Below are 22,659 nucleotides of genomic sequence, written 5' to 3' on the forward strand. Positions count from 1 at the left end.
GGAGCATGGGACTGGTTTTACATCGGAGACGACTGTACAGCATTCAAGGCCTGAGTGATAATGGTAGTGTTTCTGATATTTTTGGAAGTGGAAACTGTATAGAAACAACCCAGATTTGTTTGTGTACAAGATCAGTAAAGTAGCCACGGGAGACAGAGCTTGGAAGAAGTGGTTGGCATAGGTGTTGAGGGATATAACTTCTTAGAACAAATACCTGCTCATCTCATATTTCAATCCATGTAATCACACAAGCACCGTGAAAAACTTAATTGATCACCAATACCTAGTACTTAATATATTTCTCCAGTGTTGCCAGTGGTTTTAAGTGTGTACAGCAACTGCTACGGAAGATGTCTCCCTGCAAAATGTATCCCCCCCCCCCCCACCCCCCTGTAATGCATTATGCATTTCAAAAGTAACAAATTCTCTTCAAATATCCCGCATGACACCAGATGGCAATTATTTTACAATTAAAATGACTATATATATTTTTTAACTGAAATAACAACAGTTCATGAAAAATACACATTTCCACACAACTTTGATACAAATTCCAGATCGAACAAGAGACAAATCAAAGTATGACAGGCAAAACAAGAAGAAACAAATGAGGTTCATAATTCTAAAAAGAAATCACAACATTTTTCCGTATATCTATTACAAAACATGTGCAATACGATGCAACTGTGCAATACGATGTAACTGAGTTGTGGGATCTCTACACTCATAATAAACTTCTGAAGATGAATACATCACGAAACTTTAAAAGTGTACATAATTTATTTAGTTCCCATCTGGTTGGATAGTGCATGAACCACTTGCGAAACTCAACAATGAAGGGTCATAGGGACGTCCCTTGAAAGGCGACCCTTCTTTGTCCCATGCATCCTTTAAAATGTTTGACAGCCCCTGAAACAGAACATAATGACATACTCTTAAAAAAATCTGCAGCAAAAGTAACATGGGTTATAGTAGCAGCAATATGGCTATGACTCAACCCCTTCTCTACATGGTGAGTAGCGTCCTTTCCATATTGCTAATATTCCTCCCTGGACTTCCCACTGTTTTTTCTTTTTTGGTACAGTAGTGTGCACATGAGGAAGTGAGTCGTAGGGCTATGTGCCAGCAGCAATGAGAAGTGTACCAATGACCCCCAGCCAGCAGTGTCATTTTGCTACATGAGCTTGTTGAGAATACTTTGGGGTGCAAGTAGAATATTTACCACTGATATTCATGTTAGTTCTGGTATGCTGAGATGTACAGATCATATTGCGTTCATTATGCATGGCATAAAGCAAACACGGCAAGTATTACATCAAGAAGCGAAAGAGACAGTTTTCTGAGCATATAAATTTTACTCGGAAGGATCAGATACAGAGACAGCGGTCCAGTCACCTCTGTGTTGTCAGTTACAAAGGTAGGAAGTGAGTGTGAAGTGTGGTACAGAGACAAAGAGCAAACTGGCTACACCACTTAGTATTTGCCTTCTCTCTGACACCTTCTTCCATGCAATAAAACTAAGAGCAATAATGTGAGCTGGCGATGACTACAATGAAAAACTTAAAAAATTACAAATTTATTTCCACAAAGATCAAACACAGACAAATTTACAAAATGTTGGCAGTTTTAATTCTGTAGAGGCATATACAGGGTGTTACAAAAAGGTACGGCCAAACTTTGAGGAAACATTCCTCACACACAAAGAAAGAAAATATGTTATGTGGACATGTGTCTGGAAACGCTTACTTTCCATGTTAGAGCTCATTTTATTACTTCTCTTCAAATCACATTAATCATGGAATGGAAACACACAGCAACAGAACGTGCCAGCGTGACTTCAAATGCTTTGTTACAGGAAATATTCAAGATGTCCTCCGTTAGCGAAGATACATGCATCCGACCTCTGTCGCATGGAATCCCTGATGTGCTGATGCAGCCCTGGAGAATGGCATATTGTATCACAGCTGTCCACAATACGAGCACGAAGAGTCTCTACATTTGGTACCGGCGTTGTGTGGACAAGAGCTTTCAAATGCCCCCATAAATGAAAGTCAAGAGGGTTGAGGTCAGGAGAGCGTGGAGGCCATGGAATTGGTCCGCCTCTACCAATCCATTGGTCACCGAATCTGTTGTTGAGAAGCGTATGAACACTTCGACTGAAATGTGCAGGAGATCCATCGTGCATGAACCCCATGTTGTGTCATACTTCTAAAAGCACATGTTCTAGCAGCACAGGTAGAGTATGCCGTATGAAATCATGATAACGTGTTCCATTTAGCGTAGGTGGAAGAACATACTGACAAAACTAAAATGAGCTCTAACATGGAAATTAAGCATTTCCGGGCACATGTCCACATAACATCTTTTCTTTATTTGTGTGTGAGGAATGTTTCCTGAAAGTTTGGCCGTACCTTTTTGTAACACCCTGTATATCCATATTTCATCTATACCCAATTGCCTTGTAAAGCATATTCTAATAATGAGGTTACAGAAGACACGGGCATGAAAATCAGTGAAACCAAGGTTCATTTAGTTGGTAAATTAGAGGAAATGGCATGAGGAAACAGAACTATTCAGAAATTAAATAAGAGCCACAGACAGAATTGAGTGATGGAAGAAACATCACCTCATTTTCACCTGCTGTGCCTCCCTAAAGTATGTGGCATAGTCTTGCTCTCTTCAAATTCTTCCTCTCTATAAGGAACCGGCAACTTCATATCTCGAGTTTTTTTTCATCCTTGTCTAATACCAATTTTTAGTTATCTTTTTTTCTGTTTTCATGTACCTGTAGTTTAAGTTTGGATGTTTTTATCTTTACAGATGCTGAAAATAAGTTTGCATACCACTCTACCAAATAGTAATCCATGAGCTTGAATAAGGGAGAATTTTCACATGCTTCACAGCAAACACACACTATCATTGGCACAATGAGTTTTAATTTCTGTGATCACATGGAAGTTCTGCAAATAAACAACAGAAAACCTGAAGAGGGACACTTGTCATTAGTAAGAGACAAAACTTAACTATAAGGCTGTGTGAAGAAAGTAACTTACTACAATGGAGAAGCTCAATGCCAAAATGAGGTGGTGCACAAATGAATTTACACATAAAACAATACTTTAGGGAAAACTTAGCATTTGAAATTCAATGGCAATTACATATACGTTAATGAAGATCCAGTGTTTGAAAAAGCTGCAATTTGCATATGAGAATTAGGTATTAAACTTCACTGATTTGCAAGATGCTGCCTAATGAATCCTGCTTTCTGCTTCATCTAACTGATCAACTTTTGGATACCAATTGAGTGTCAGTAGAGAACTAACACTTTGTAATCAGTGCAGTAGTTAGGTTTTAAATAAACACTACATTGCACTGTTTGGCAGTTAGCTAATTTTGCCCCCTTGGACATTATCAAACATCATCGCAATAAAAACTGTTATGCTTGCAGTATGCTATATTTACATTGAACACATCAGTGTGTGGAGAAAGCAACATCTGATGCATCCCTAATAATAATTTCACACAGTTACAGTTGGAACAGGCACATTATCCCAGATGTGAAGTCCACATGTAAAAGGGAAGAACTGCAACACTTACGTGGAAATTACCACTGTGCTAACATACTTTAATATGTTATGTACGGAATGAACAGTATTCTCCAGCAGTATTGGGATGCAGTGAGTGACCTTAGCTCCGTATACCTACAGCTATCTACCAGCACCTCAATCGATCAATCAATCTTACTGCATTTAGCAGTGGTCTAAACTTCCTCACCAGTTATTGTAGTTATTAACTGGCACACACAATAATGTGACTGAAATGTGTCTTTGAATAGGAGAAGAAAGATTGAAACATACAAGTGTAATACAAATCATAATCACTGAGGGGAAGACTAGCTGAAGGTTCCACACTGTAATTAGTAGTGAATGCAGGAGGATAAATGAGTTCTACTAAACCATACAAATCTGTCATAATCCACATCTACCTCGTGCTTACAGGTATGACGATAGTGCATGATGAGCCGGACATATTCAAATAATGAATTCACACTAAAACAGTAAGACACACAAGCTAATCAAAATTATTAATCCTGAACTCAAATAAAGTAGCTAACTTGTATATAAACAAGTAAATATGTTGTCTTTCTCATGCTCCTCTCTACAGAATCTATATTCTCTCATTATCTAAATAAAATTTTGGATACCACTATTCAAAGCAAAAGGAAAAAGTCAAAAGAAACTCATGTGTATGAGGTGTGGTGCCCTTCAGCACAGGTGAACAGTATCTCTCAGCCACTTCTTTTGGCAAATGAGGAGGTGAGTTGGCAGGAGAGTCAGTGAGTGAGTGAGTGAGTGAGTGAGTGAGTGAGGAAAGTACCTTACTAAATAGGCAATAATGAGAAAGCTTTGTTATCAGTACACTAGACTCTTGCTAATCCGGCCCTGGGTAGTCCAGCCTCTCAGTAATCCGGCGCACATCCAAAAACGTGCACAATGAATTATCATGTGCAACAATGCTTAGTTAAACAATGCTTTATATACTGTATTTGAAATGGTATCTTACTTCACAGTTTGGAATTATGTCTTCTAAAAGGAAACACATTATGCTGGACCTCAAGTAGAAACTCGAAATTTTAGATAAATTAAATCGAGGTTCTTCACAGAAAGCCATTGCTGCCAAGTTCAGTGTTGGACGAGCAGTTATCTATGACATCAAAAAGAAAGATGATGTTATTTGACAGTACTCAACACAAATGGATAGTGAGTTGGGAAAATGGAAGGTTATACAAAAGAGTGAGAATGGAGAACTGGACGTAGCCATTTTTTGATGGTTCATACAACAACGCAGTAAAGAAATTTCAGTCAGTGGCCCAATTATAAAGGAAAAAGCATTTGTAAGCAAGATACAAAAGATAATACAAGAAGATGATTTAACTGCTGATGCCTTGAATAAAGCTGATGAAACAGGACTCTTTTACAAGATGCCTCCTTCAAAAACATTAGCTGCCAAGAACGAGAAGAAAGTTTATGGTTACAAGCAACAGAAACAGTGGATAACATTAATGGTGTGTTGTAATGAAAATGGGAGTCATAAACTACCACTTATGGTGACTGGAAAATCCCAACAACCACATTGTTTTCAACACACTGACATCAATACTCTACCAGTGCAAAATCACACTCAGAAAAAGCGTGGATGGACAGACAAATATTCTCTCAGTGGTTCCATGAAACGTTTGTACCAGCAGTGAGAAAAGAGCTAAAGAAGAAAAATCTTCCACTGAAAGTTATCCTTATGATTGACAATGCTCCCAGTCATCCTTTAGATGTTTCTCTAAAGTCCAATCGTACACATGTACAAGCACTCTTTTTCCCACCCAATGTGACAGCCATAATTCAGCCCACAGACCAGGGAATTTCGGAATCAATTGAATGTCATTATCGACATTCGCTTCTCATCTCCTTGCTGAACAAAAGTGAAAACGACTCTATTGAGACTATGCTGAGGGTGCGGAAAGCAATTAACATACATGATGATGTTTTCCAAGCAGCCGAAGCATGGGATGAAGTGGAGAGTGCTGTCATAATGAAGAGCTGGAGAAAATTGTGGCCATCCATTGATGCCAAGTTGGATTCAGTAGTGAGTGACAATTTGGAATTATCAATTACTTTGTACAGTGACATGTTCCACAACCTTCCAGAAGGAGAAGAAATTGACGATGAAGGTGTTACTACGTGGCTGAATGAGGAAAACTGTAATACAGACCAAACTTTAACAGATGAAGACATAATCCAAAGCCTGCAAGAAAGTAATGATGAAAGTGATGAAGAAGAGGACACAGGAGGAGAGAGCATGAAGATTTCTCATACTGCTGGTGCCGAAGCTGCAGAGTTCTTCCTGGAGTACCTTAGGCAACAGCCAGATATATGCTTGTAAAGCACTTGCGCGATATAGCATGCCACTATTGTGTATCATCATTGTGATAATTAAAAATTAGGGAAATGTTACATAACGAGTGATATGACTGTATAATTATGTACAGTATACACTCAAGGACTAAGTTTTCTTCGAAAATTAATGTATTTTTGGATTTAATAAAGTATATCCTCTATGTTTTAAAATTGTATCCTTTATTTTAATAAAGTACAGTACACTATATCCCCTGCGTTTCCAAAATAAATAAAAAACAAAATAAATGAATAAAATAAATTTCAGACACTTAATAATCTGGAATTCCGCTAATCCGGCACCCGTATGTGCCAGGAATGGCTGGATTAGCGAGAGTCTAGTGTAATTCTTGACGTGCTTGCAAAGTTTTATGGTTGACACAGGAGATGAGCTGCTCCTGTACTCAAGTGCACTTCCTTTCATCATACTGTTCATATCTCTCAAAGATTACATTCAAAAATAAAATCTTAGGTGAGGCAAGGAAAGCTGCATTCTCAGAGTATTTTGGTTTTGATAACTGCCTGTGTGTAGCTCATCACATTCACGACCACTTTAACAAAAACCTTAAAATATCTATTCTATGAAACTTTTGAAACAAACAACTCAATTACAGTTGCTATAATTTTATTCATTTTATAATGGTACGGCTGTGTTGACTTAAGGAATGAAACATTTAATTGCACAACATCAACTTTCAGAAATTCTAAGTTCAATTATGTTGGTTTCAGCGTTCACACTTATTCTCAACTACAAAAACAGAACAGGAGATGTATCATGTGAAACTTTTCATTGCTGTGCAGTGTGATACAACCTGATAAGTTCCAGCAACAGTTCAATTGAGACTGCATTTACAGAGACATACTAGTACCTTACAGAGACTAACAACAGTGTAGCTTAGTTATGTCCATCACCAGATACACTGCAACCTCATCAAACAACTACAATCCAAATACTATAAGACCAAGACCTGTATGTTTAAAGACTCAATGTCTGAATGTAAATAAGCTGAGGAATTGATTTCATATAATACATGATCTCTTACATTAATCTGACATTCATCTGCCAAACGTAAACTATGTTTCACCTATGCGTCAAGCATGCATCTCTTATTGAGATATTGTATTTGAGAACAAGCTTGAAGCTTGAAACTGGATTTTTGCAAAAAGGGGTTGTTGTTAGTAGAAGTGAAACTAATCAAACATTTTCTGTACAAAACTATAATTTTGTTATAATCCATGTACAGTCTCGACACTTACCAGTTCTTGAGAAGTTGGCAGACCCTTCATTTTGCGCTGCTCATTCCACATAAGTTCTTCAATCTTCATGTGTTCTTCTTCAGACAGCTCATCCATTGGTCGACTCGCATCAATCTGTGTTAAATCAATTTTTGGCTCTGACTTAAGAAGTGCCTCCCACCAACGCTCTTTTGTTTTCTCCAAGTGAATCTAAAGTGAAATGTAATAACAAACCTCAGTTTCCTTGTTCTCAATTAACAGTTTGCTAGAAATTATGAAAATTAATACTAAAAAGTTATATAAGGAGGGAATATATGGTATAAAATATTGTAATTTGGAGAAACATGCTAAAATACTATAATTTGGAGAAACATGACAAATTATTATAATTTGCTCAGCAAGTTTCTATTGAGGTACTTCAATGATGACACATGGAAAAGCTCTTCTCAATTTCTCGGGTTGCTTTCTTATCTCTTCATGGGACTGTACTCTTCTCAAGGCAATGCTGTTTTTGCAATTTTGTTAACACATTATCTACATGACTATGATGTTCATCCTATAATTTTTTTCCTGTCTATTTTTATGCTTCTCCATGATCTGAAATTTCACTAATTTTGCCTTCACAGTCTTTCCACACAATATATGCAGGAAGAAGGAGCCACTGGATCTGAAAGCTTGTAAAAGTTAAATGTGTGTGTGTGTGTGTGTGTGTGTGTGTGTGTGTGTTCTCCTGCCGCAGCTTGGTGAGTAAATTTTTTTCCCTATTCACTTGCATTATATTGTCAATAATGTATTATTTTCATTGTTATATATATGAAATAGATTACAAAAGTGTCATACAATCAGTATCTGATTATTGCTCCTCAGTTTGGGACCCACAGCAAGTAGGATTGATAGAAGATCCAAAGAAGAGAGGAGTGTTTCATCACAGGTTCATTTAATAAATGTGAAAGTGTCAAGGAGCTGTTCACTGAACTCCAGTGACAGAAGTTACAAGAGTGGCATAATGCAACTGCTGAAGTTAGGTGTTAAAATTCCAATTCCTGAAACAGTCAACCAACATACACTCCTGGAAATGGAAAAAAGAACACATTGACACCGGTGTGTCAGACCCACCATACTTGCTCCGGACACTGCGAGAGGGCTGTACAAGCAATGATCACACGCACGGCACAGCGGACACACCAGGAACCGCGGTGTTGGCCGTCGAATGGCGCTAGCTGCGCAGCATTTGTGCACCGCCGCCGTCAGTGTCAGCCAGTTTGCCGTGGCATACGGAGCTCCATCGCAGTCTTTAACACTGCTAGCATGCCGCGACAGCGTGGACGTGAACCGTATGTGCAGTTGACGGACTTTGAGCGAGGGCGTATAGTGGGCATGCGGGAGGCCGGGTGGACGTACCGCCGAATTGCTCAACACGTGGGGCGTGAGGTCTCCACAGTACATCGATGTTGTAGCCAGTGGTCGGCGGAAGGTGCACGTGCCCATCGACCTGGGACCGGACCGCAGCGACGCACGGATGCACGCCAAGACCGTAGGATCCTACGCAGTGCTGCAGGGGACCGCACCGCCACTTCCCAGCAAATTAGGGACACTGTTGCTCCTGGGGTATCGGCGAGGACCATTCGCAACCGTCTCCATGAAGCTGGGCTACGGTCCCGCACACCGTTAGGCCGTCTTCCACTCACGCCCCAACATCGTGCAGCCTGCCTCCAGTGGTGTCGCGACAGGCGTGAATGGAGGGACGAATGGAGACGTGTCGTCTTCAGCGATGAGAGTCGCTTCTGCCTTGGTGCCAATGATGGTCGTATGCGTGTTTGGTGCCGTGCAGGTGAGCGCCACAATCAGGACTGCATACGACTGAGGCACACAGGGCCAACACCCGGCATCATGGTGTGGGGAGCGATCTCCTACACTGGCCGTACACCACTGGTGATCGTCGAGGGGACACTGAATAGTGCACGGTACATCCAAACCGTCATCGAACCCATCGTTCTACCATTCCTAGACCGGCAAGGGAACTTGCTGTTCCAACAGGACAATGCACGTCCGCATGTATCCCGTGCCACCCAACGTGCTCTAGAAGGTGTAAGTCAACTACCCTGGTCAGCACGATCTCCGGATCTGTCCCCCATTGAGCATGTTTGGGACTGGATGAAGCGTCGTCTCACGCGGTCTGCACGTCCAGCACGAACGCTGGTCCAACTAAGGCGCCAGGTGGAAATGGCATGGCAAGCCGTTCCACAGGACTACATCCAGCATCTCTACGATCGTCTCCATGGGAGAATAGCAGCCTGCATTGCTGCGAAAGGTGGATATACACTGTACTAGTGCCGACATTGTGCATGCTCTGTTGCCTGTGTCTATGTGCCTGTGGTTCTGTCAGTGTGATCATGTGATGTATCTGACCCCAGGAATGTGTCAATAAAGTTTCCTCTTCCTGGGACAATGAATTCACGGTGTTCTTATTTCAATTTCCAGGAGTGTATTCCTTCTTCCTGCATATATTGTGTGGAAAGACTGAATGCAAAATTAGTGAAATTTCAGATCACACAGAAGCATAAAAATAGTAATTCTTCCTGGGTACCATTCAGCACAAACAGGAGAGGGAAGAGTTGACAGTGATACATGAAATACCCTCTATAACACACCATATTTGTGTGCTTGTGAAGTACAGATGTAGATGTACATATTTTTCCTTCAACTTGCATTCTCAATAATTCCCACTCTTACAAGGGGATCTTCCCAGTGGTGGGCCCGACTCTTGGAAAACGCCTTTACAATGAAGTATATTTGGCTTTCACGTATTGCACCCTGTAGCCACACAGCCTGGTGGGCCACTGTTTACAAATAATGGATGAAAAATAATTTCTTGGGATGGTCTAGCACTTTGAAAATAACACTAATTTTCAGAATGGTGCCACAGCCTAGCAGTTAATCTGTTAAGCTTAATGTTGTGGTTTTGAATCCCATCAGGTTCATTTTTTATACAATCTTTATCACATTTATTATGAATTAACAAATGTAGTTCACATGAGCAATTGCGAGCAACTGAGAGTGAAAAAAATACAAGCTGCCTTCTGCTGCCAGATTGGAATTATGTAGCAAAAGAGAAATGGATATCATCCCAGCACCTTTGGCATTAAGTTTGAAAGTTTTCCTCTTTGTGAAAATTCTGTTTAGCACCTCTCAGCATGCTTCATTAGATTTATAGGTCACTGTCTCCATTAAATTTACTGGTGCACTTGCAAGTCTCAATCACTCCTTTTACTGTGGGATGGGAGTCTGTGGGATGGGATCTTACTGCTTTAAAAGCTCATCTTATCCTTTTTTTGTAAGACTTTGTTCCACAGTCACTGACTTTTCAAAGTTTCTGAAGTTACTGTGCCATTTATGTTCAGCACTGCATTTAACAGCGTGTGGATTGGCTGCCTTATGTAGTTTTCACTGCAATCACATGGCACAATTCACACAACACGCACTCTTATGCCTAGGTCCCTTTTCACTGAACACAGCATTTCTTCAATTTTTTGAGGTGGCCTGAACACTGGCCTAACACCATATATTACAAGCAAATGTCCATGTGTGAGATAGCTATGCAGAATGGAAGAAGTGCTGTAGGTCTATTTTTAATTTTGACTGAATGGGTTTGCTGCTTCTTTTACTAATGAATGTAGATCTAATTTTGTATCCTTTATACCTGTTATTCTATAATACAGCCTTTAAATATTTTAACTCATTCACTGTAGGCTTAAGTACAAGTCACTAACCTATTGCATGGGCAATGGATCATGTTTGTAGGCAAACTGCAGCAATTGGTTGCTCATTTGTGAGGCCCTGAAGTATGCATGTACTACAAGCCAAAATCTAAGTCAAGCCAAATTTTGCACTGTTTTTGCAATGTACCTGAAATACTAACACCTAATTTAACACATATAAGCATCAGTCACACTTGGATTGTGTGTTAAGCTAGCAAGTGTCAGGAGCATGTAAATGCCCATCTTAGAGGGGGGGGGGGGGGGGGGGGGGCAATGAAAACACTGAAGCAATGATAAAACATCAAAAAATAAGCAAATTTTAATACAGCAAAAAGAAGAAAAAAAACTCTGGAAATATTAACAGTATCCATTGTAAAACAAAATGCTCTCTAATCATGTTATCACAGAGCAGTTCATAAAGTATCTAGGCTTGTTCCAACAATCTCTACACTCATACGGTATGTCAGTACACTTGCCCTGTTCAGTGCACTTTTTACATCTCTTTCACATGATTTGATTTTTCCCTTTGGTAGTTACCCACTTTTGCACAATATGTGTTTCATTACGAGGTCTCTTTCTCACATCTCTCCAAATTTCCATTGGAGGAAGTAGCCCCTTTATTATTTTTATTCTGTAATCATACAGTGTCATTTTACTTCTCACGTATTTGTTAAGGTGATGCAACCTGAAAAGCTGCAGGTCAATCAAGTGAGAAAATAATTTTTTTTACGCCAATGGACAGTCTTCCATTCATATAAATTATATGACAACATGTATTTTTGCCTATTAGTCCCAGACATATTCGTGTTGTATTTGACAATTGGTAGTGGTTTTGAGATTGTTTGCTGGCACGACTGTCACTTGAACCATTGTGGAACTGTAACTAACCTCTCATCTTTCCCTCCATTTTATTATCATCATGCCTTGCAATTAGTGAAAAATTGTGTTTCCTTTACTCAGTTTTGCAGATACTACATTCTGGAAGTGTTCCTCCTATTTAATATCAGCATGCCACTAGAATGGATTTTCAGATTCAATAAGTTTTTAGCTAACACAAAGCTACTGCAGTAATTTTCCATGTAAATATTACAAAGAACATGCAGCTTCTCCTAAACAAATGCAAAACAATCTTTCCAGCACGATATTTCCACCCGTATCATCAAGCATCCCCATGTACACAGTGTACATATTTACAAAACCATCCAGTTGTTTAGCATGTACGTTCTGATGCCATATGTATGCCGTTTGTTTCATATATATTGCCTAAAGTACAATCTCCCCCTCCAAAACATCACTGATTCATCTACACACAGACCTCTTCCTGGATAATAAACATGACACATTCTGCGGTTAAAATAATTTAGTATAGGTCTTATTTTATATAATCGATCATCCTGTTTTGAGTGTCCTGGCTTTGGATTTTTGGCAAAATAAGTGAAAGATGGCCATATAGATGTGTCTGCTCATGTTCATCCAAAAACTGCATTCATTTCAATAAAGATCTTAATGTGTCAGCTTCCTTTACACAAAATGGCCCAGCCAACTGTACGATTTCTATACATGAAATGTATTCGCAGTTGTGAATAAGAAAAACCATCAGCTGTATAAGGGAATGACAACAGCGAAAATTTGTGCTACACCAGGACTTGAACCTGCATTTCTCACTTCATGCGAACAGTCACCTTCCGCTTTTGCTTTCCATGCACAGCTCACAGCCATATGCAAACTTCCATATGTCATCATTCCTGCATCACAACCTGTACCATACACACATTATGTAATTACCATACAGGGGAGGATATTTTAATTTAAATTTTATATTTCATAACGGCTGTAGTCTCCACAGTGGCTGTTCCTTTGTAACAATGCACTGTTGTTCTTAATAACATAGGCACTGTAATATCATATTTAACTGCTGATACCAGGCAATGACCTTCAATTAAAATGTCCGCCCCCATACAGGAATTACATACTGTATGTACAAGTACAGGTTGTGATGCCTAAACGATGACATGGAAGTTTGGGCCTGGATGTGAGTCGTGTGGATAGCCAAAGCGATTAAGGTGACTGCTCACAAATTGCAAAATCCGCATTCAAGACCTGGTCCGGCACAAATTTTCATTGTCATTCTCTTACACAATCGAAGATTGTTCATATTTGCAAATGTGAATACATTTCATAATGGCTGTAGTCACAGCAGTGCCTGTTCCTTCAGAACATTTCCTCGTTCTTCTTAATACAGGCACTACGATATTGTGTTAAACCACAAAATGTCCAAAAAATCAATTTTGCTACTTCTACCATAAATCTGATGCCTTAATTTGAGACCAGATTAAAAATATGTTGTCAACATTTAGACAGAAACAGATGGGTTGAGAGGAGTGGTGTTTAATGCCTGATTCAATTAAAATGCAAAATACCTATTTGTCTTTACACGAAATTTTTATTCTAACAAACAGTGGAGGTGAAAATTTCACTAGCACCATTTTCAAGTCTTTCTTTTACTATAGTTCAATTCTTTTATCTTGGCGGCTCGCGCACGCCCAGCCAGACGCGGCAGATTGCTGCGTTGCCAGTTGCACACGACGCACGCGCCAGTAGAAGCAGCGACATAGTATAGCATAGTTCACAAGCTTACGTTTAGGGGGGAGCGCGCAGTTCATGAAGTAAAGCCACCACGGCCGCATTAACCCTTTCGCTGCTACAAAGACGTGCTCCCTGCATTCCGCGCTGTGCGCGATTTTGTCACTGCACTGCTCGCCTGTGCAGACACATCGTGTTCCGACTGCTTTGACACTCATCATTCGATTGCACAAAAACTAGATTTTTACATGTCTTCTTGACTGATACCTTCCCCCCATAAATGACTTAATTTTGTTTCGATGTTCAACGCAGTTATTATGCAGCATTAAATATAGTAAAACCATTGTACGAAATTTTGAAGAGTTTGCAGAGGTAAAAGTCCATAGAGTATACTTTCCGTATGGTCGATTTTAGTTGCCACAATGTTGAGAATGAAATGTGGACAAGACACCTAAATTTCATATAAAATTTACTGTATAACAATATCTCATTTAAGTACCACATAGGTGTCGTATGTAATATTGAGAAATATTCCGTCTTTCGCGACTGTAAGAAAAGTTTTATTTACACTGAGCACGTTTGGCTTTATTTTAAAGCACTTCAATCAATCAAAAGGAAGTAGACAAAATACATTAAACAAAACTGTGGACTTACAAAAACATTAGGACTTGAATATACCGTCTATCAGTGAAGTGCTCTGAGCTATGTCAAATATAATTTTTGTGTGTGGCACACACAAACATCATTTATTTGCTAAAACACTGATCAGCCAACAAAAACGTTGAATATTGTGTTACCGCAGTACAAAACTACGAAAGGTGACTTGGCAATGGAGGAGACCAAATACTGTCCACTGAAGATGCTTCAAAAGAGAGAAACGCGTCTGGTCTAAATAAGTCGCTTATTACAGTTGCAGAAGAGGAATATATTTCAGTACCATTGGTAAAACTGCGACTGTGGAACAAAAACAAGAAAGAGAACATGAGTACCATTGTGTATGTGCCATACCTTTCATTGATTGAAGTGCTTTAAAATAAAGCCAAACACGTCTGGTGTAAATAAAACTTTTATTACAGTCGCGAAAGACGGAATATTTCTCAATATTACATACGACACCTATGTGGTACTTAAATTAAATGAGATATTGTTATACAGTAAATTTTATATGAAATTTAGGTATCTTGTCCACATTTCATTCTCAACATTGTGGCAACTAAAATCGACCATCCGGAAAGTATACGCTATGGACTTCTACCTCTGCAAACTCTTCAAAATTTCGTGCAATGGTTTACTACATGTAATGCTGCATAATAACTGCGTTGAACATCGAAACAAAATTAAGTCATTTATGGGGGGAAGGTATCAGTCAAGAAGACGTGCAAAAATCAAATTTTTGGGCCAAATAGTTTTTGTGAAATCGAATGATAAGTGTGTCAAAGCAGTGGGAACACCATGTGTCTGCACAGGCGAGCAGTGCAGTGATGACAAAATCGCGCACAGTGCGGAATGCGGGGAGCACGTGTCTGCAGCAGCGAAAGGGTTAATGAAGAGACGAAGCACCAGAAATTTCAAAAAATTGCATTCAAACGAATATAATTCGTGAAGTAAGGCACTTCGATATTGTTTTTAAATAATGAAAATATTAAGCAGCATACAAGGTTTGAACTCATAACCTTTCGCGTAGAAGCCGAACACCTTAACCATTACGCTAACGCAGCTCGTCCGACTACAGATCGCCTTGAGATACTGACAAACACTGTTGGTATGACTATGAATTATTCACGCTTCGTCGAAGTACAATAGGAAATAAACAATTACCACTGTTTTTTATTGCGAAAAAGCGGTTCATGAGATTGATACAAACACCTTTTCTTGCTATCGCCTGAATTAGGAGTCTTATTGCTTGTTTGGTTTAATTAATTAATAGAATCTGAAGCAATTGGTATAAAGAATGCTTTTTCCAAACTTTCTATAAAAGAAAGTCTGCTATCAAGACACTGCTTTTGTTCTATTACTTTATTTATGACTGAATGTTTCTAAAACTGAAGACACTCGTCCATGCTATGCACTGCAGTCGAGATCTGGCAACGTCGTTCTCTGTTCATTGGCTGACTGTGTTTTGTGACGTCAGATGCGCAGAACAAACCTAAACTCGGCCGCCAACATAAATGACGCGCACTTTAGGATCTCACATATTACAGTTATGAATGTTCTGTATGACCTGTTATGACAATGAAACATCGCATAGCATCAATTTCTATTACAAAAATAAATAAATAAATAAATAAAAAATAAAATTTAAAAAAATTTTTAAAAATGAAAGCTACATTTATGAACAAATGGACATGAAAAGCATCTGTCTTTAATAACAAGAATATTGTAATTATGTCACCGTAGCACATTTAGTTTCAAAATTGATGATGCAACCTTAACAATACAGGTAGTGGGGGCTGTGCGAAATGGATTGGGCGGTTTTTTTTAGATTAGTAGCTCCTGGGAAAGTACAAAGAGGCGTTCAGTCCCAAAGGCTGCAGGTCACACAGAGGATAATGGTAGACCTAGGAAACATTAAGATCATAGTTGCAAATTGTCATAGCTTTGTTGGGAAGGAACCAGAACTCCTAGCATTAATGAAAAGCACTGAACCTGAAATCATGGAGTATAAGGCACTGAAAGCTGACTAAAGCCACAGAAGTTCATCCAAATTTTTTTTACCAAGGACCTACTGTTATTCAGAAAGGATAGATAAAATTCCATTTTTGGTAGGAAAGTTGCTATCAACATACAGCAGAGATGCTGAGTCGCAGATAGGCACAACAAAAATACTCTCACAATTAAAGTTTTCGACCAGGTCACAGACAGTTTAGTGCTGCACATTAGATGGAAGGCAAGGAAGAAGTGAGGAGGAGGAGGGGGGGGGGAGGACTAGCAGAAAAGGAGAGAAATAGAAAGACTGGTTATGGTGGTGGAATGATGGCTGTGTAGTACTGGAATGGGAACAGGGAAGGGGCTGGATGGGTGAGGACAGTGACTAGAGAAGGTTAAAGGCAGGAGGGTTACGGGAATGTAGGATGTACTGCAGGGAAAGTTCGCACCTGCACAATTCAGAAAAGCTGGTGTTGGTGGGAAGGATCAATAAGGCACAGGCTGTGAAGCAGTCATCGGAATGATGGATATCATGTTTGGCAGCATGTTCAGCAACAGAGTGGTCCACTTGTTTCTTGGCCACAGTTTGTTGGCGGCCATTCACGCAGACAGACAGCTTGTTGGTTGTCATGCAGCACAGTGGTAGCAGCTTAGCTTGTAGACCACATGACTGGTTTCACAAGTAGCCCTGCCATTGATGGGGTAAGTGATATTAGTGACTGAACTGGAGTAGGTCGTGGTGGTGGTGGTGGTGGTGGTGGTGGTGGTGGTGGTGGGAGGATGTATGGGACAGGTCTTGCATCTAGGTCTATTACAGGGGTATGAGCCATGAGGTAAGGGGTTGGGAGCAGGGGTTGTGTAGGGATGGATGAGTATATTGTGTAGGATAAGTGGACAATGGAATACCACTGTGTGAGGGGTGGGAAGGATAGCAGGCAGAACATTTCTCATGTCAGGGCATAACGAGAGGTTGTCGAAACCCTGGAGGAGAACATAGTTCAGTTGCTCCAGTCCTTGGTGGTACTGAGTTACGAGGGCAATGCTCCTCTTTGTACAAGGTTGGGAGGATAACTACGGTCGGTGAAGGCCTCTGTGAGACCCTCAGTATATTTCGAGAGGGACCGCTCATCACTGCAGATGCGACGAACACGTGTGGCTAGGCAGTATGGAAGGGACTTCTTGGTATGGAACGGGTGGCAGTTGTCGAAGTGGAGGTATTGTTGGTGGTTAGTGGGTTTGATATGGATGGAGGTACTGATGTAACCATCTTTAAGGTGGAGGGCAACATCTAGGAAGGTGGGTTGTGGGTTGAGCAGGACCAGGTGAAGCAAATGTGTTAGAAGTTGTTGAGGCTCTGGAGGAATGTGGGTAGGGTGTCCTCACCTTCGATCCAGATAGCAAAGATGTCATCAATGAATCTGGACCGGGTGAAGGGTTTACGAAAGATTCCTCTAGATGGCCCATGAATAGGTTGGTATAGGATGGTGCCATGTGGGTGCCCATAGCCATACCCTGTATTTGTTTGTAGGTAATACCAGCAAAGGAGAAGTAATTGTGGGTGAGGATGTGGTTGGTCATGCCGACTAGGATGGAGGTGGTTGGTTTGGAATCTGTCGGGTGTTGGGAAAAGTAGTGTTCAATAGCGGTAAGGCCATGGGCATTAGGAATGTTAGTGTACAGGGAGGTTGCATCAATAGTGACAAGCAGAGCACCTTGTGGTAAAGGGACTGGAACTGTGGAGAGCCGGTGCAGGAAATGATTGCTATCTTTTACATAGGAGGGTAGGTTCCGAGTAATAGGTTGAAGGTGTTGGTCTAAGAGAGCAGAGATTCTCTCAGGGAGGCACAGTAACTGACACAATAGGGCACCCTGAGTGGTTAGGTTTATGGACTTTAGGAAGCATGTAGAAGATAGAAGTGCAGGGAGTGGTAGGAGTGAGCAAACAGTTGGACTCCAGGGAGAGATACTGGGATGGGCATAAGGATTTGAGTAGTGACTGGAGATACTGCAGGATTACTAGAATGGGGTCACTGTGGCAAGGTGGGAGTCCTTCCGCCAGGTAATCTTTGCAGTTTGAAACAACAGTGGTGGAGCCTTTGTTCACAGGTAGGATTATAAGGTCAGGATCAGTTTTTAGATGGTGGACTGCTATTCTTTCTGTGGATGTAAGGTTAGTCTGTATGTTGAGGGATTCGGGGAATGATGGTGAGGCAAGGTTCGAAGTAAAGAAATTCTGGAAAGTTAAAAGGGGGTGGTTTGGGGGCAGTGGGGGTGCGTCATGGTTGGATGGAGGAGTGAACTGAGTTAGGCAAGGTTCAGTATTGGTCTTTGGTTGAGTACGATTGGTAGGGTTGGTGGTAAAAAAGTGTTTCCACTGTAGGGACTGAGAGAAGGAGAGAAAGTCTTTAACAAGCCCTGCATGATTGAATTTGGGAATGGTGCAAAAGGTGAGGCCTTTGAAAAGGACTGATACTTCTGTGGGGCTAAGGCATGGAGGAAAAGTTCATGAATGTGCTGCAGGTCTGTTTAGATTCTGGATTCTGTGTGGTGGTGGGAGGGAGTTTTGGAGGGTGGGGTAAGTATAGTAGGTCTGCAAGACAAGGTTTGTCAGCTATGAGGGGAAGTGGGGGAGGTTTGGAGGTGGTTGTAGATGTGGTGGACAGTGGTACTTCAAGGTGGGAGTAGGAAGTGAGCAGGATGGAAAGAATCCAGAACCTAAACCTAAATTTCAGAAAATCATTAGTTATATTATGCTTTGTAAAATCACAAAATTATGTTGGAATTTTTTATTTTCCTTGTTTGACGATATTTACCTTTTAAAGTACATTCAGTAATTAGTTAAATAATTATTACGGTAATAAGCAGGTTAGCTGAAAACGAGTGGTGCGAATCATGATAGTGTTATGGTGCTGCGGGCACACTTAGAATTTGTCATGGTGCGCGAGCCTTCGGGTAGAGTCTGGCACCTGCGGGCCAGTGCTGCAGCTGCAGCAACATCAAAAGGACTGGAGCAGAAGCACCTGGAACCCTCCGCCTCGCATCGCCTTGACACTTCGAGGCATTACGACGCCGTGGCTATATAAAGCCCACCCTGCTGTCACTGTCATTCAGTGTGAATAGTTTAGTTCAGTGCATGCTGCAGACGTATTTAGTGTTCCGACTTTAGTGTCTGGTGGACTATTTTATATGACTATATTTTATTTGTTTACTTTAGTCTTAGTGTATTGTGAATAAAGTTCGCAATGGATAAATTTGTAACCAAAACAGCGTGCTTGAAAGTTGATGATTCTGCAAGTCAACGTTCAACAAATATTGTGTCGTCAAATGCTTCGTCTTCAGGCGAGAACCATTCACAGCCGAAAGCTGGACTGTCCGGTAAGGGAAGATCATTTCAGAAGTCTTGGTTGATCAAATATAAATGGCTAGAATATGAAGCATCTACCGAAAAAGTTTTCTGCAAAACCTGCAAAGAGTCAGATGCTAAAAATTTATTACAATTTTCTTCAAGAAAAGAAGATGCATTTACTTCTATGTAATTTTCTAACTGGGAAAAGGCTTTGGAAAAATTCTGTCTTCATGAAAATACGTTTACGCATAAAGAAGGTGTTCTGAAACTAAATTCTATCACTAACCAATTGAATGAACAGTTAGATAGTGGTATGAAGAAAGGCCGTTTAGCTCTTGCGACAATTTTTACTACCATTCAATTTCTATGCCGACAAGGACTAGCAATTAGAGGGCATGAAGATGTAAACCCAAATTTTTTTCAATTGTTGGAACTCCGAAAGAATGACGTACCTGAGTTTAAAGATTGATTAGGGCATTCAGGGTATACGTGGACGTCCCACGATATTCAAAGTGCGATCATTGATCTACTAGGAAAGTCTGTGTTGAGAAAGATGTTGGCTTCAATCAAGAAGACTGAACATTTTTCTATTATGGTTTACGAAACGAAGTGATTCTTCGATTCACGAACAAGTGTCATTTTGTATTTGTACTGTCGATGATTCCCTAATCATCATCGAAGACTTTATTGGCTTATACAAGACCCCCAACACTGAATCACAAACTCGGTTTAGTATTTTAAAAGATGTTTTTGCTCATCTTGATTTTTCAATGGATAACTTAAGAGGACAGTGCTACAGTGGTGCCTCGAATATGAGAGGTAATTTCAAAGAACTAAAAAAATTCGTTTTGGATATACAACCAAAAGCACACTATGTGCACTGCACTGCTCACAGTTTAAACTTGGCAGTTGTAGACAGTCTCCGCTATCTTACGTCTATGAGGGATATTATGGCTTTAGCCATGAACTTAATAAACACCCTAAGGTAATCCAACAAAAGGTTGGGACTTTTCAGAAGGATACACTTTGAGATGGCCAGCAACCAAGCTGGTCTACGACCCCTTTGCCCGACACAAGGGACTATCTGGGCTTCTAGTATCTTGAGAATATTGAAAAACTTTGAATAACTTCGAGTTTTTTGAAACATTTTCTGCAGAGGACAAAACAGAGGCAGGTTACAAATGTGTAGGCTACCTTGAGTCAATATTACAATTCCAGACTTATTTCTTTTTACGTCTTCATTGCCATGCATTGAACCCAGTAGAGGATGTCAATGAAAAACTTCTGCGCCCTCACCTAAGTGTTGCTGATCTGGAAAAAATGTATGAGGGCTTGATTTGTATATTGAATGGAAGGTGTAATTGTTTTGAACACTTTTGGGAATTGTGTTTACAAGAAAAACTATCAGAAGTTGATGATCCTTCGCTTCCTCAGAATCGAAGGATGCCAAAGAAGTATGAAAACAACGAAGCCAGCTCATTGCACACTTTCAAAACCCCTAAGTAATACTTACATTGAAGTTTGTGAAACGATGCAATGTTGCATTACTGAGTGGTTTGCATCAACTGGACACACACAGGTCATTGCAGTTGAACAAGAGTGCTCATTTTTAGTAAACAGAAGTGAAACAAATTTGAAAAATTCAACAGTTTTTCAAAAAAGACCTAGACATTGAGAGAGTGCGCTTACACTTGAATAGTTAGCCGATATTGCTAATAAAAAAACTGGTCATAAAAAACATGCCTGATGTAAGAAAGTACATTACACAACAGCCTGCAGTTGGAGAAATGTAATGTGAAGTAGTGAAGTGCATTAAGCTGCTCCAAGTAGTTCCAATAATGACAGCAACAGCAGAACAGTTATTTAGTGCCCTTAGATGTCTGAAGTCATATCTCCGATCAATAATGGGGCAGAAGCAATTGAACAACTTCGCTGTGCTTCACGCCCACCAAGATGTTTTGGATGAATTGGATATCCGACCAGTCATCAACGACTTCATATTCAGTAATTCAGTCAGACGGTCTACATTTGCACCTTTCTCAATACACTCTAGCCCTAATAATGGCATTTAGAGCAATATTAAAAATCTTTATAAAAATAGAGAATTAAATACATACATAATGTTAAATTTTCAGTTTCAAAATATTAGTATTAGTTTATTACTGTATTACTATATTACTATAGTACTGTATTAGTTATTTTCAAAGACTTAAATATTTTTAGAGTGTAAGACCCAATTAAAAGCTGCTATTTACATACTTTTTGACTGAAAGTATTAGGCATACTGTATTAACTTTATTAACTGCATTATCTTTGAGGTATTGGTTTTATTTAAACGTAATTTCAGTCTTTTCAGAGCTATATATTCACTGATCTGTAACAGTCTATAAGCATGATTATTACTGTAAATTAAATTAGCTTTTCATGAGAATACTGTGTGTGTTTCTTTTTTCAAAGCCAAAAAATGTGTCAGGCTTGTCGAGTTTCCTGGAGTGTCTAGTTAGTGAGAGTCCAGTTTTCAGGGGTCTGATGTTGATCATATGACTCCAAAATGCTTAAAAGAACTTTAAAACTCATTATTTTTCATCTAAAATTTAGAAAATTTCCCCAGGGCAAGACCCCCAGTATGGGAACCCCCCCCCCCCCCCAATATTTTTTATTAGTCGGTTCCCCTGTGTACCAGTCAGGTTCCTCTCAGAGTAAGCTGATACAATAGCTCCATATTTAGCAAATATATACAACCACTCACTCACAGAAAGATCCATACCTAAAGACTGGAAAATTGCTCAAGTCACACCAATACCCAAAAAGGGAAGTAGGAGTAATCCATTGAATTACAGGTCCATATCACTATCATCTATTTGCAGTAGGGTTTTTGGAATATATACTATATTCGAACATTATGAAGTACCTCGAAGAAAGCACTTTACTGACACACAGTCAGCATGGATACAGAAAAAATCGTTCTTGCAAAACACAACTAGCTATTTACACCTATGAAGTAATGAGTGCTATCGACAGGGGACATCACATTGATTCCACATTTTTAGATTTACAGAAGGCTTTCGACACCGTTCCTCACACGCATCTTCTAACCAAACTGCGTGCCTATGGAATATCGCCTCAGTTGCGCGAATGGATT

General features: G+C 39.9%; 1 protein-coding gene across 1 annotated transcript in view; it reads right to left on the reverse strand.

Annotated features, from left to right (window-relative positions):
* Positions 1–510: 510 nt before the first annotated feature.
* LOC126236806 (nudC domain-containing protein 3-like) overlaps positions 511–22,659 on the reverse strand; it is a 69,871-nt gene continuing 47,722 nt past the window's right edge. The window contains exons 6-7 of the mRNA XM_049946397.1: positions 7,206–7,394; positions 511–909 (exon numbers count right to left, since the gene is read on the reverse strand). Coding sequence (XP_049802354.1) covers positions 784–909; positions 7,206–7,394 — 315 coding nt within the window. The 3' untranslated portion in view covers positions 511–783. The remainder of the gene's footprint in view (positions 910–7,205; positions 7,395–22,659) is intronic.

This window comes from Schistocerca nitens, chromosome 2 (genome assembly GCF_023898315.1).
Source record: "Schistocerca nitens isolate TAMUIC-IGC-003100 chromosome 2, iqSchNite1.1, whole genome shotgun sequence".
NCBI classification, from domain to species: Eukaryota; Metazoa; Arthropoda; class Insecta; order Orthoptera; family Acrididae; genus Schistocerca; species Schistocerca nitens.